This window comes from Cyanidioschyzon merolae, chromosome 5 (assembly GCF_000091205.1).
Source record: "Cyanidioschyzon merolae strain 10D DNA, chromosome 5, complete genome".
Taxonomy (NCBI): Eukaryota; Rhodophyta; class Bangiophyceae; order Cyanidiales; family Cyanidiaceae; genus Cyanidioschyzon; species Cyanidioschyzon merolae.
The window spans coordinates 366,324-379,900 of record NC_010131.1 but is presented as its reverse complement, the minus strand read 5'-3'; the positions used below and the strand labels follow the sequence as shown (position 1 = coordinate 379,900).

Below are 13,577 nucleotides of genomic sequence, written 5' to 3'. Positions count from 1 at the left end.
AATGCTTTCGCCTTGTCGCCATGGCTTGCCGCGTGCTCCCCTTTCACGCTTGGTTCAGCGTTTATGAAGAGAATGGACTTCGGGATGAGTCAAACACGAGGAAACTAAGTACAGAGGCGGCTCCCTCTGACAGAAAGTCTCCTAGTTTCCTCGGGGCGAATTCGGGACGTCCAGTGCCGATCCTACGCGGACCGGTGTATCGAATACCGCCCGCTCTATTTCAGGCGTTTGCGGTACCTCACAGTGGTCGATTCGCGCTGGAACCCGAGCATGCGGAACCTAAAACACGCGTCCAGACTGGGGATAGTCGCCCTGGTACGATTCAAGCGACAGTGCTTCAAAAACAGCCTTCTGGGGAAGCCCAAGCACAGCGCCCTGGCAGCAGTGCTGCAGGTGCTTCTTTTGGAGCCCCTCACAAGGCACCGCTCCAACACCAAGCCCTTACTGAGCACCCTCACGGAAACCGAGCCGACCTGCCTCGTACTGGGGCTGAAGACGGAGCATATGGTGCTCTCAAAACCAGGATCGAGAAAGCGCTGCAGATCATGCGCGAAGAACTGCAAGAGACGATTTCTCGTTGCCAACAATGGTCTTTAGTGCTCGAACAGGAGCAGCTATGGCAAATCGGCGAGCCTAACGATGATACGGACACAATGCAGCGAGTAGAAGCGTCGATTCTTCGTGTCCGTCGGTGGCTTCGAGAGGCGCTCGAAATCGAGAACGTGTTGCGCGAGCGCTTCTTGCTCCCCGAGCCCAAACCTAGTAAAGCGACGCGAGACGCAGTGCAAGCGCAGGAGCACGTTTCGTCTACCCGCGGCTCGTCGCGCCCTCGCATGCCAAGGAGCGGGGTATCATCGGCGCGTGGCGAAACTGCCACCCTGCCGCCAAGTCGTCGCCTGGCGTCGTCACAGACCAGAGCGACTGTTGTGGGTATCGATACGAATGATCCTGTGACTCGACTCAGCACGGGGCGGAGCGCTGCAAAGCGGCATGAAGCCGGGCGGCAAATGGTGCAGACTGCGGTCGGGGAATCTCATTCAGGATCATCGGATTTGCGGGCTCAGCGTTCGCAGATACTGGAACAAGTAGAGGATACGGTGAAACGCGAGATGATCTTGACGAGCGCAGCGTCCGGAGGCACCATCGAAGCTGCTCCACTGCGCACGCCAGCGACCAAAGCGAAGGCAGAAGCGCCCATTCGTACAGCACATGGAGATAAGGAGGAAAAGTCCAAAGAGCAGCACTCCGCAAAGCCTCAAATGCCGTTGACAAGCGCGCTCGACTCGCACCGTGGGCGAAAGACGGAAGCCAGCCAACTGCAACGCACCCGGCCGGCACCCTCTCTATCTGCTCGCACCCGGTCGCCCGACTCGAGCAGCACCAAGGCCGTTGTCAACACAAACCGTCCGATACATGTGCGCGATGCCTCAGGAGGGAGTAAGGAATTGCATGCCCCTGAAAATGCAACCAACAAAACGAAACGTGCCACCACGAATACGGGCGTCCAGCATACACCAGCAGCGGCAAGCGTCGCAGCACAGAGCACAGCGCCAAAAGCGGAGCATACCGAGGTGCCAGCAGGCTCTTCACCGCCGCGACTGCATCGTAGCCCGGGGATTCTGTCTCGGAGACTGTCGCGCTCACCTGAGGCTGCACCTGAGGCGGGTCTGTCTGTGGTATGCAGCGAGCACGACGAGGCCGATTCCAGGCTCGACAACAGCTCGGTGACGAATCGTCCCGCTCGGGTCGCACTGAGGAAGGTTAGCACAGGGCGCTCTAGCCCGCCGACGCCGCAACTGCAGCAGGGACTCGAGCGCCTCACGCGTTTCGGTGCCGCAAGACCAGGACCTGACTCGAGGGCAGCGACCGAGAACGGAGCGCTGTCAGAGGCAGGCTCGCGTCTGGGTCGCGCTTCCACAGCAGGTCCGTCACAACCGTCGGAGGCGGTCTCGTCGACAGCAACAATTTTAACCAGCCCAGATGCTTCCGGTTATCTGCCACGACTGCGACGCCTTCGAGAACGGGTGCAGAAAGCTCGCGCCCTCGCGGAGGCGAACTGGGACCATGCGTAACCGGGTTGTTCTCGGTGAGACAACGAAGACGTCCGCGCTCAGCCAGCGATACTCGTAAAGAATGAAAAGGGGTCCGAAAGGCTAGAAGCTCTGGGTCCGCTGCTCGGTGGCCCCCATTTCGCTTGAAGCACTGGGCTGCAGCGCCCAGGAAAGCGTTTTGTCGGCGTTCCGGTCGGTACTGGCCTCTCGTCGTTCAGCACAATTTTGCTTCCCCTCTGATGCGATGGCTAGATGGAGAGCGAAATCACGGTGCATTGAATCGTATAGATCGTAGACGAATCGTCTGAAGGATACATATTCTTTACTGGACAGCGCACGGAGATCTGCAATCCGTGTTCAGGTCAGTCAGAACACAGGACTCAGATGGTTGAGGGAAATGAAAGAAGCGAGTAGATGGGCTCAGCGCCAAAATCCGATATTGTTAGACAATGCTTGCGGTCAAGTGAAAAAACGACCCATAAATCACCGTGGGTAAAGCAAAAGCGACGATCCTTGTAACCACGGTCGTCTCTGTTTCTCAATAGCTTGACCTTGTGGTCCTGAAAACACTGGGGCACAATCGCAAAACAAAGTTGTAGTTCACGTACTGCCATCTTCCACCGACATCGCAACTACTAAAGTGTTCCTGGAACGGCGCGATCGTTATGAATTACAGGCACGTTGGTTCTTCCAGCCGATGACACTCGCCTCGGATAATAAGGCCGGAGCGTATACGGGTACTCGCGGAGCGGGAGCCTGTTCTAGACACGGTCGAACGCGAAGAGAACTATGGCATCATCAACTGTCCCAGCGGCAGTGGATTCTTTTGGCGGCACCAGTTTCGCCCGTAGCGAAGGCTCATCCAGCAGCTCCAAACAATTCATCAAATCACGAAAGACTTTTTCCCTGATATCTTCGGATGTCCTTCTGTTGGTCGACGTGGAATTTCACGATTCCCTTCGCATTCGAGATTTTGCGGATTCTATCGGGGGTGGAGCTGCGTTCCATTCCTCTGTACACTCTATGTTGCAACTGTATCGAAGGCGTATTTGCTATCGAGAAAAGTAATGAGCGTCCCCCTGGGCGAATCGCTGAGGCGTTCAGCACCCGGTGACACCGGAGCAAGTGTCGTCTTTCTTATGCAAATCTTCCTCGATCCAGGCAGGGTCTCACTTAAACGCAGAAAAACGCGTTGATTTTCAAAACGAATAAGGAATAAGCGTGGGTTTACGCTTCGCAAAGACTTGATGCAGGACAGCAGCGGAGCGCTTCAGTGCTAGAAACGCGCGGAGCGCTGGCAGAGCACCAAATGGAACGGCGGGCACGAATTCGTGGAATTCTTACGCTGGTGCGTTCCACCGGAGGCAGCGCACGCACGGAGGGAGTGAATCGAGCCTTGAACGCCGCCTTCAATATCAGGAAATGCACGGTGCTGACTGAGAGGCCCGCGAAGCTGACGCGATACAAATTCGTCGGACAGTCCCTCGGACTCGAAGAGTACCCGCATAAAACCTGAACCTGATCGCAGGCGGCCAGTCCGAAAAGAATAGGAGGCGTCAGTGCTTGGGTATACGTGTCTACCCTCCATGGTCGTGAAACGTTCTTCGTTTTACACTATATAGCGGTAAACCATCGACTTTCAAAGTACAGCAATAAAGGCTTAAGCATACACACTTGGTCTGAGGACCTTCAGTTGTCTTTTCTGAGTGGTTCTATCGACGCTTTGCGGATGGAATTCATTACCGGGATCAAGCTGATTCGCGACGCCCTTGTACGAGAAATCGTGAAATCAGCGATATCGCTCTCCTATTTATACTTAAAAGTATTGATTCATTTCCGATCGTTACTTATAGAATGCTCAAACTACTAGATCCTCAAGTATTCGATCCCTCTCGTCCAAAGCGACTCGTAGGCGCACCGATTCGCGCTGCTGGACCGGGGACGACCTAAGGCCGATGCAAACCATGGATGACCGCTTCACGAGCTCATGCCCACAATTCACTGCAAGTTCCAGGTCATATGATCGAGTTCGTTCGGAGGACAAATGCTCCTCCCTTAGTAGCCGTCACTGACACCGCATTCCACAGCAACGCATTGCCTTGGAGAGCGTATGCTCCCAGAGGCTCCCGCTCCATTGTATGGAGAAAGGTCCGGGAATCGGTCTTGAACCATCGTAGCGATCGTTTCTTGTGGATATTGCGTTACCGCTTTTTTTCTGCAAAGCGGGTGTAGACGGTTCCGAAACTCTTGACTTGATCTCCAACCCAAATTTTCCTTACTGTAATCGTCTCACAATGAACAACATCGCATTTCGCAAATCCTCTATCGAATGCGCCTGCATGCGCTGGCTGGATCAACCGATAAAGCACTCGCCAAAGGCATCGCCTGGAAGGAGCTCGTGACCGCACCGTGATGCGTCGGGCGCGGACGCCCGCGAGTACATCTTCGGAAGCCTCCAGTACCCGTCAAGGGCATGTATCGAACGATGGTGTAAACGTTCATGCGGTATAAGGCAATGCTCGGAGAACATGGAGGTGTGGTCGATGGATGAGAATTCCCGGCCACATCCATGTGTTACCGCTGCAAAGCACGCACCGAAGCTGAGCATCATAGAGATGTGTACGGTAAGCAAAACTCTAACCGCAACGACCGTCTCTGGACGGAATATGCCGACAACAGCCGAAAGCTGCGAAAGCGAGACTTTAACGATGCCATCAGCATCCCTTGAATGCTGCCAACGAAACCGGAAACAAAGGAGAGGCCGGTGTATGTAAACTCGAATTTGACAAAGCGAAAAATGAAGCATTCGTATCCGAATCCTGTAGTATCTAGCGGTACGGTCAGTGGAGAGCCTCCCAAACATTAGCGTTTACGCCACAATTATACAACTAGACGCGATCTATTTTGTTTCAGTTTGGGTGTAGATACGCGGTGGATAGTCGCTCGGTCGGGTGCCCCTGTGCTCTCTGCGTCCACGACGCGCACACCTCGTCAGGCAGTTTGCACAAAGGATGCCGTATCGACGGATCTGGCTGTTTGCTCCAGTGCCCCGATCCATGCGCGCCTATGCAAACTCAAAACGTTTCTGTTTGATTGCGATCTGCAGGTGGAACAATCTAGGTCTTCAAAGTTGACTTGTCCGAACTTCACAGTTCCCAAAGATTAAACAGGAAAAATTCTCTCAAACGGATCTGCACCTGAACTTCCGATGGACCACTACCACATCTTTCACGCATCTAAGCCCTTGACATCATAATAGAACGCTCAGCGTTGAACGCTGTTCTGAACGTTTCGTGGCTGCTGACGGCATACGCCCTGCGCTCGTGACGCCTCCCGCGAAACCTCGCACTGGATCGCACAAAACTCCTGTCACGAGACCGACATGCGAGTCGATACCAGCACAATACGCGCAGCCTACATGCGAGTCGATACCAGCACAATACGCGCAGCCTAAATGCGAGTCGATACCAGCACAATACGCGCAGCCTACATGCGAGTCGATACCAGCACAATACGCGCAGTCTACATGCGAGTCGATACCAGCACAATACGCGCAGTCTACATGCGAGTCGATACCAGCACAATACGCGCAGTCTACATGCGAGTCGATACCAGCACAATACGCGCGTACGCGCGCGCACACGCGCCGTTGCACTCGCGACAAGTTTGCCCTGCCACGAGACTAAAGAGGTGTTTTTTTGCTTCGTGGCGCGCTCACGTTCACTCTCGGGCTTTACCGCATACGCACGAATAACCACTCCAATGACACCGTCGGTTTCACCGCACCCTGATGAACGTGTCCCGCCAATAGACACCACGGCGGTCTGGAGGGCCCAGCACGCCCCCAACCGCACCCCAGAGCGTCAACGAATCCTCGTTACCGGTGGAGCGGGATTCATCGGCTCGAACCTAGTTGACCATCTGATGGAGCTTGGTCACGAGGTCATTGTTCTTGATTCGTTGTTCACTGGTACCAAGGAGAACATTGCGCACTGGATAGGACACCCGCGGTTCGACTTCATTCGTCACGACGTCACGGAGCGCATCATGCTGGAAGTCGACCAGATCTACCATCTGGCGTGTCCCGCTTCACCGCTTCACTATAAGTACAACGCGATCAAAACCATTAAAACCAATGTCCTGGGCACGTTGAACATGCTCGGTATCGCAAAACGCACCGGTGCACGACTTCTGCTGGCAAGCACCAGCGAGGTGTACGGCGACCCACTGGTACACCCACAACCAGAGAGCTACTGGGGCAACGTCAACCCAATCGGTGTGCGCTCTTGCTACGACGAGGGGAAGCGCGTGGCAGAAACGCTCTGCTTTGACTATTATCGTCAGCATCATGTCGACATTCGAGTCGCTCGTATTTTCAATACGTACGGTCCACGGATGGTGGAAAATGACGGGCGCGTGGTCAGTAATTTTGTGGGCCAGGCATTACGCGGAGAGGAGCTGACCATTTTTGGCGATGGTAGCCAGACACGCTCGTTCTGTTTCGTCAGTGACCTGGTGGACGCTCTGATCCGACTCATGAATACAGAGGGCATCACTGGTCCTGTTAACCTGGGTAATCCAACAGAGTTCACGGTTCGGGAGCTCGCTGAACTGGTTCGAAGAAAGCTCCCGAAAAGTGGACCTATTCGGTATTTGCCGCCGACACCCGATGATCCCGGTCGCCGACAGCCGGATATCCATTTGGCGCGCACCGTCCTCGACTGGGCGCCGCGCGTCCCGCTCGAGGAGGGCCTCGATGCCATGATCGCCGACTTTCAACGCCGAGGTATTGGTTCGAGACCCGTTGCGTAACGCGAATCTCCGCTAGACCTGCGCACTGCAACGCATGCGGCACTCGAGTCGCCAAGCTTGGCCAGTGGTGGCTCGCAGTGATAGAGCGTACATAGTAAGCATTCAGTTTGGTACCGAGTGCATGCGGCAGCGACTTCCAAGGCACCCAGCAGCGTTACGTTGAGTACTGGTCAACGCTGTGCCACATATATCACGACGCGAAGCTTTTCCGAGCAGACGCACTCCGGGAGCAGGGCAAGTCGTCCCGTCCGCCCATGACACGCTCGAGTTGGCTGAATTGAAAAAGTCCGTGAACCGACGATATCGTCGCGCCACGGCGTGTCATGTAGGTCAGCTGTGTTTCCGCAGAGTTGGCTGAATTGAAAAAGTCCGGGAACCGACGATATCGTCGCGCCACGGCGTGTCATGTAGGTCAGCTGTGTTTCCGCAGAGTTGGCTGAATTGAAAAAGTCCGTGAACCGACGATATCGCCGCGCCACTGCGTGTCATGTAGGTCAGCTGCGTTTCCGGAGATGAGGCCGAATGTGTCGATCATGTCGCAGGATTTTTGCATTTGGTGCAAAGTCTGGCGGAAGGCGCCATAGTCATGGTTTAGCGAGTCTACAGATACCACGCAATCAGACGCGTGTGCACTGGATATTCCCCTGATCATCGTGAGCCTTTGAACAATTCGAGGCGTTATCATTTGGCTGGCGTTATCTGTGGACAAGGTTCTATATCAGAGACTTGGTGTCTTCCATATACACTCATGCTCCTTCACATGGGAACAGAAAGCCGGATGCGTCGATGATTCACCATGCGTATAGCGCCAGCAGCTCCTGGGGCGTCCTCTGCCTTCGGTAATCGCGGGGCGCAGCGCAATTCAGACCAATGGACGACACGCCGTGCGACACGATACATAGAGGCGATGTCGGCACCAGCGTCGACACCGCGCGTGTCCGCCTCGACGGGACGTTGACGTGCATGCATCGCATCGGCAGCGGTGACCCTGCGTTGCATGCAGCCGCGGACGTGACAGGACACGTCATTGGCAGCAAATGGACACGCATCGTGCATCGACCTTTGACGCGCAACGACAGTGGTTGTTTCCACGGCTCTGGAGCGACGCACGGAATCTGTTGCCGCCCGGGTGCTATCGAGACTGCCGATCATAAACATAAAGCCCATGTGTCTTTCAGAGGCCTTTACGCGTTTCATCGATTCCAGAGCAGTGCTTCCGGCAGGAGCACAGGCTCGATCGATCCAGTGAACCGTCGAGTGCCGCGCGTACTGCGGGCAATTGCTACGGTGCTTGGGGCACCACTAAAGATGTTTCACGGATGGATTAGGGCTCTGGTGCGTGACCAGGGTACGTACCTTTCGCGCGAGGCATTGCCGGTGGTTTTGCGTCTTTATTGCGTCATGCAAACAAGTTCGACGCGTGCTTCCAGCAAAGAAGGACTGCTACAAGCGCATGCGAATTCATGATTTGTCGATTCCCCACAAAGGCGACGTGGTGTCATCGTTTTCAACTCGACACAAAAGCGAGCTGACGTGCATACGCATCTGATTTGGTACACTGCATGCTTTACGATGACTACCTCGACATTCTCTGCCTCGAGCCTCTCCACCTTGATCTTCTCCACCTTGAGCCTCTCCACCTTAACTTCATGTAGCAAATACGATATTTCTTCCTTTCGCCGGCAAAATTGTTCTTTTTCTTCCACGATCTGGTGTTTTGGGTCCGATCCCAACAGGATCGCGGCGCTTGCTGCTTTTCCGGCATCGGCTGCGGGAGCCAAGGCCACACATCCTCAACAACTACGGGTGTGGATGCGCTGGCGCTGGTGCTGCCGCAGGCGGACCCGGGAGCTGTGGCGCTGGGCGTGCTGGTTTCGGTCTCGCAATGCCTGCAGGCGGATTCGGCATACGATGAACAGGCTCGGACATGGCGTTTGGCATAAGCCGATTGGGACACTGGCTGGTATTCCGGATCACCCAGGTTGTGTCCGAGATATCGTACCGTTGGGCCGAGTTGTCGCCCTTGGTCGCGCAATGTGTGGCATTCGTGTCCTCGCATGCGACGCGGTGCCATTCGTAGTACGCGTGCGTCTCGTTGTAGATAACGAGCTTGCCCACGCCGAAAGAGGCCTCACGGAAAGCGGACCAGCTTGGCTGCGGCATCAGCCAGTCGGTGTAGGCGCCCTCACGGTTTCCAGCGTCGCCGAGATCGAAGTGCACCGGGCCACACGAATTCGTCTCATTCTGATATACCGGGAAAGTGCGCTCGTACGCGTGAACGTGCCCAGTAAGAACGATGTCGACGCCGTATTTGTAGAGCAGCGGTTCCATGGATTCTCGCATTAGTAGGCCCTCGCCGATGTGAACAAAGTTCGAGCAGTACCAGGGCACGTGCAGCATCACCAGCACCCAAGGCGTACGCCGCCGGTCGATGCGCGCGAGCTCCTGCTCGAGCCAGCGATACTGCACGCTGGAATGGTTGAAAACCGTGTATGACCCCAGGGCGATGATATGCAGCGGTCCCGTCTTGTAGCTGTAGTACTCAAAGGACGGAGAATTCGATTCCTCAAATGGTGCCGGGTACCGGAACAGGTAACCGATATTCTGCTCATTGCCAACATTCAACTCGTGGTCGGCATTACAAAACAGCGATAGCTTATGCGACATCAGCGGTTCCATTAGACGGCCCCAGGTATCCCAGCGCTGCTGAAAGGCGTCCGCATACGACAGGTCTCCAGCGAGCAGCACCAGATCGGGATTCACATCGTGCAACAGATACTCCATGTTCAGGGCACTGACGTTGGTCTGGCCTACATCGGCCCACATGCCCAGGGTCAGTGGTTTGCTATGGTCGCCATCCATGGGCAGCGTGGTGAAATTTCCCTGATATTCCCCATCAATCTCATAAAAGTACTGTGTGTTCGGTAGAAGGTTCTCGAGCTTCACCGTGAAAATGAGAGGCGACTGATAGAGCGATGCGGGGTTATTGTATGCTGCTTTCACGGATTCGTTTTCGGGAATATTCGCCGCGGTATCGTTGTTGTAGACTGGCCACCAGGGCTGCGCCCACGATGCCGTGTTCATAAGCTTGGCAATTTCAGAGCGGTTAAGAAACGGTGCGCCCATCGGCGGGTTCCAGAGATAGCTATTGTACTCTTGCATGCCGGTGTAGACCCGAGCAGTCGCGAGACCTTCATTGTCGAGCAGGGATGCGTTCCGACCATACCGAACAGTTGCCTGCAACTGTAGCGGCATATCTGGATTCGAAGAGATATCCCGCACGAACACAAGTGTAACGCGATCGTGACGATTCGCCACCAGGTGCACCTGCTCGACGCCGCCATTGCGAGACTGCAGGCGGATATCGGTTGGCGGCAAGTCTGGTGACGGACCGCGCGGGGCGAAGTACGAGCTCGTGCGTGAGATCCAGGCGAGGTCAGCTTCGCTGGATAGCACAGCGAGCACGCCGATCGCGCTCAGCAGCATGCTGAATAATAGTGCTACGAATGCCCAGACACGCTTCATCTCTGTGTGTGAGGTGCAATAACGTCCGGCGTAAGTGCAACTTGAAAACCAGTCCTCGACTCAATATCGATGCTTGTAGAAGAAAGAACACCAATAAATTCGGCGCGTGCGTATGTCGCATGAGTTCTGGCATCATCCTGGAAACAGAGTGGATGCAGCCGTGATCCGGGGATTCTGTCGACGGATCACGGGATGCGTATCGAGCGCAGCAAGCGCGACCGTATTTCGCGTATCCGTTGCATCTGATGCAGGCAAGCCGCGCGATGGCTGTCCGGATCAGGTGCCTGCTGATGGGCTCTTTGTCCAGGTTGCGCGCACCCTGGTGCATCGGAGAGATAAACTATATATATAGGGAGAATACTGTACTTATCGAGAAATGGTGGCGTCGCATGGTTTTGCCTGCAACGTCAGGTTCGAAAATGGACAGCGATGGACACGGGGGTATTCTCTGATTCAGCCATTTCAGGATAGCATTGGAGAGGTCCGATTTGCCCATGCGGGTGAGCAAACTAAAGTTCGGATCTGTTGCCACGATCACCAACAAAAGCATTTGAGGGACTTTGGTCCTAGTGCTTCTTTTCTTACTTACTTGGTTCCAGCGTTCTCCACGTACGTCGCTGTTTTCCTCTCTAGCTCCATTGGCAGCGGTCGGCGGGTGTCGGTTGCAGCCACCAGGTCCCGAATTCGTCGCCTCCGGCTGTTATCAACACAAGGCATGCAGAGACAAAGGTTGCGTTCCACGCCCCTCTTACTTTCTTTCATCTTCTAGTTCACGAGCCCCTGTGCGGCCTCCGCCTTTGTGACACTTGCGTGCGGTCAAGTGTTCCCAGTTGTGCACCACATCTGCTCTTTGTGGAACGGCCATTTGCCGTGTGAAAGCTCGCGTCATCGCTCGGCGCATGCCCCTGACCGGTAAAGTACGCTCCCATCGATGCATTTGTTCGTTTTGGAGCCAGCAGCAGCAGCAGCAGCAGCAGCAGCAGCATCCTACGATCGCGGTCTTCATCGGGTTGGCTCTCTTGGCCATTCCTTCGTCAGTTGCACATGCATATGCCTGCGGGTCCGTTCAACAGCGGATTTGGAATTCGCAATGACTTCCATGATGAGACAATTTTCAGAAGCAAAATCCAGGCTAGATATCTGGTCGAGAAATTTCGATTTGTCTACGCTCTACTTGAACCAAGATCGGTACGGTAACGAATTCCACCGGCGAAGCGTCGAAGGAGCCACACACCTGAAAGACGAACGAGAACCCTGAAACGACGTGTAAGTCCTTAACCCCATATTGCTGCAATTCGAATGTCTAGACTGCACATCCAAATTATGTTCGAAAAAATAGAAATTTAGGGTCTGGGCGAAGAATGCAGCGTTCCATTTCACTACGACATCAACGGAGAATGCCGCCCATGCCATCACGATATGCATCCGCACTCGCCGACAGAAACCAAGGCCGCAACGGCTGCACGGGGCATGCGGTTCTCGCAGTTAAGACGTCGTCCAGTTAGATGGCTGATTTCGCTCCGCCATGAAATCTGTCCTTCTCAAACGCAAATCTTGCAATGCACGCTTCATAGGTAACCGTGGTGAAGCGTACCCAGGGCATTGCGCGAACCAGACAATCCTGTGCGCGGTGTCGGTGATCCAGTGAGAACGATATCGCCTCCAGCCGGCGCTGTGCACTGGTCAGTGCTGTTGCAGAGTCATCCGATAAGTCTCGTGGACGGCTCCGACCGGATCGCGGCAGAGGATGCCATCCAGGTCACTGTCCTTATGTTTGAGACCGATCTCCATACAAACTTGAAATTCGGGGATCGCGTGCCTCTGACAGCCAGAGAGGCCACGTCAACGTGACTGCCATCACGGTTTCTGAACCGAATTGCACTGCGAGCGTGTTGAATCCGTTTTCTTGCAAAATTCAGACAAATGATGGGAAGCGCCGAAAACGGCGCGTTTTACACGAGTCTCGTGTCCATTGCACGGACATATTACCAGCGAGTATGCAGGTAGTCTCTCGAGTCACCCGTGAAGTATTGCGAGATCCTCCACTGCAGTACAAAAATCAGGCGATACACTTGGCAAAAGAAGAGTTTCCAAGCATCGATGATCGTGCTTGAACGTCATACTTCAGCTGTCGAGAGCACACAAAGTCGAAACCGGTGTGTGCATCCTGCTGGAGACACAGCGCCACCATCACACGGGCATTGTAGCCGTACAGTTGCACCGTGGTTGTATACTTCGTTACGCCGCGCCACTCCAGTATTCGTGGCAAATCTCCCACAGCGTCCGCCTCGAAGGGATAGCGCGCATCCGCTGTGGCGGGCGATGAGCATTCCCAGTGCCGTCGAAAGCGGGACATCGCGCTAAACCGCATCAGGAGCTCCGCGAGCAGGCGACCCTGGGCGCACACTGCTCAGCGATCGTTAGCGAGCATTGCTGCCTCGAGCGACGAGCGCTGCGTGCAGTACCGGCAATGGCATTCTAGGCGCAAGGTCCAGCGTATCGGATACGCACACGGACCTAGTGCGCTTTCTGCGCCTACCCACTAGCGCGTGTCAAGCACAGAACCCGCATTGTCAACCGACAACGCATTCCATGCATGATCACGAAGGAGAGAGGCGGCTCCCAGAATTCATCCTAACAGCCAAGTTTCTCCAGCGTGTCGTGCAGCGAAGGCAAGACTGCATCCGCAGACTGTCCGAGCACATAATAATGATGAATTCCGACTTTACGTCGGGTAAAGCGCGCCTCGAGCCGACGCCCTCTGTGTGTTCCCGAAACGCCGTTCTGTCCTTATGACCTATCTGCTCCAGCGGTTCACGCGCAAAGGCGTATGATTAGGGTAGGTACTAGGCACACACGATAGGACGTATGAAGCGACCAGAATATCCGAGAACCAGTACGGGAAATGTAACTTCGAAGCGGGGAATGGGTCAATGGATGCTTCATCGTGCACTGAAACAAAAATCGAAAAAGAAAGGAGAGAAAAAGCGCACAATCGAAGAACGCTGGCCTATGTAAACGTCTCGTCAATTCATGAAAAACGCACACGTATCCATACACGTACACAGCACGTGTCCCTTGGGGTGCGTCAAAATTGGCGGCGCTCTGGGAAACACGCGACTTTGCGTTGACGCGTTTCGCTGCGTACGAGTATGACACGTTCGAGCAGAAAGGCGGAACCAGAGCGTG

The 13,577-nt window shown here is 54.8% G+C and overlaps 3 protein-coding genes across 3 annotated transcripts, besides 1 other annotated feature; 2 read left to right on the top strand and 1 right to left on the bottom strand.

Annotated features, from left to right (window-relative positions):
- Nucleotides 1–20: 20 nt before the first annotated feature.
- On the top strand, nucleotides 21–2,072 carry CYME_CME138C (hypothetical protein; the record flags this gene model as incomplete). The annotated part of the gene is made up of 1 exon (XM_005535583.1): nucleotides 21–2,072. One exon carries the CDS (start codon nucleotides 21–23, stop codon nucleotides 2,070–2,072), a length of 2,052 nt encoding a protein of 683 aa, XP_005535640.1.
- Nucleotides 587–2,204: a sequence feature (possible transcribed region).
- Nucleotides 2,205–5,813: 3,609 nt separating this feature from the next.
- CYME_CME136C (dTDP-glucose 4,6-dehydratase) lies at nucleotides 5,814–6,863 on the top strand (the record flags this gene model as incomplete). Its single annotated transcript, XM_005535582.1, has 1 exon — nucleotides 5,814–6,863. The coding sequence occupies one exon, from the start codon at nucleotides 5,814–5,816 to the stop codon at nucleotides 6,861–6,863; it is 1,050 nt and encodes a 349-aa protein (XP_005535639.1).
- Nucleotides 6,864–8,663: 1,800 nt separating this feature from the next.
- Nucleotides 8,664–10,388, bottom strand: CYME_CME135C (probable purple acid phosphatase; the record flags this gene model as incomplete). The annotated part of the gene is made up of 1 exon (XM_005535581.1): nucleotides 8,664–10,388. One exon carries the CDS (start codon nucleotides 10,386–10,388, stop codon nucleotides 8,664–8,666), a length of 1,725 nt encoding a protein of 574 aa, XP_005535638.1.
- Between the last annotated feature and the right edge of the window lie 3,189 nt (nucleotides 10,389–13,577).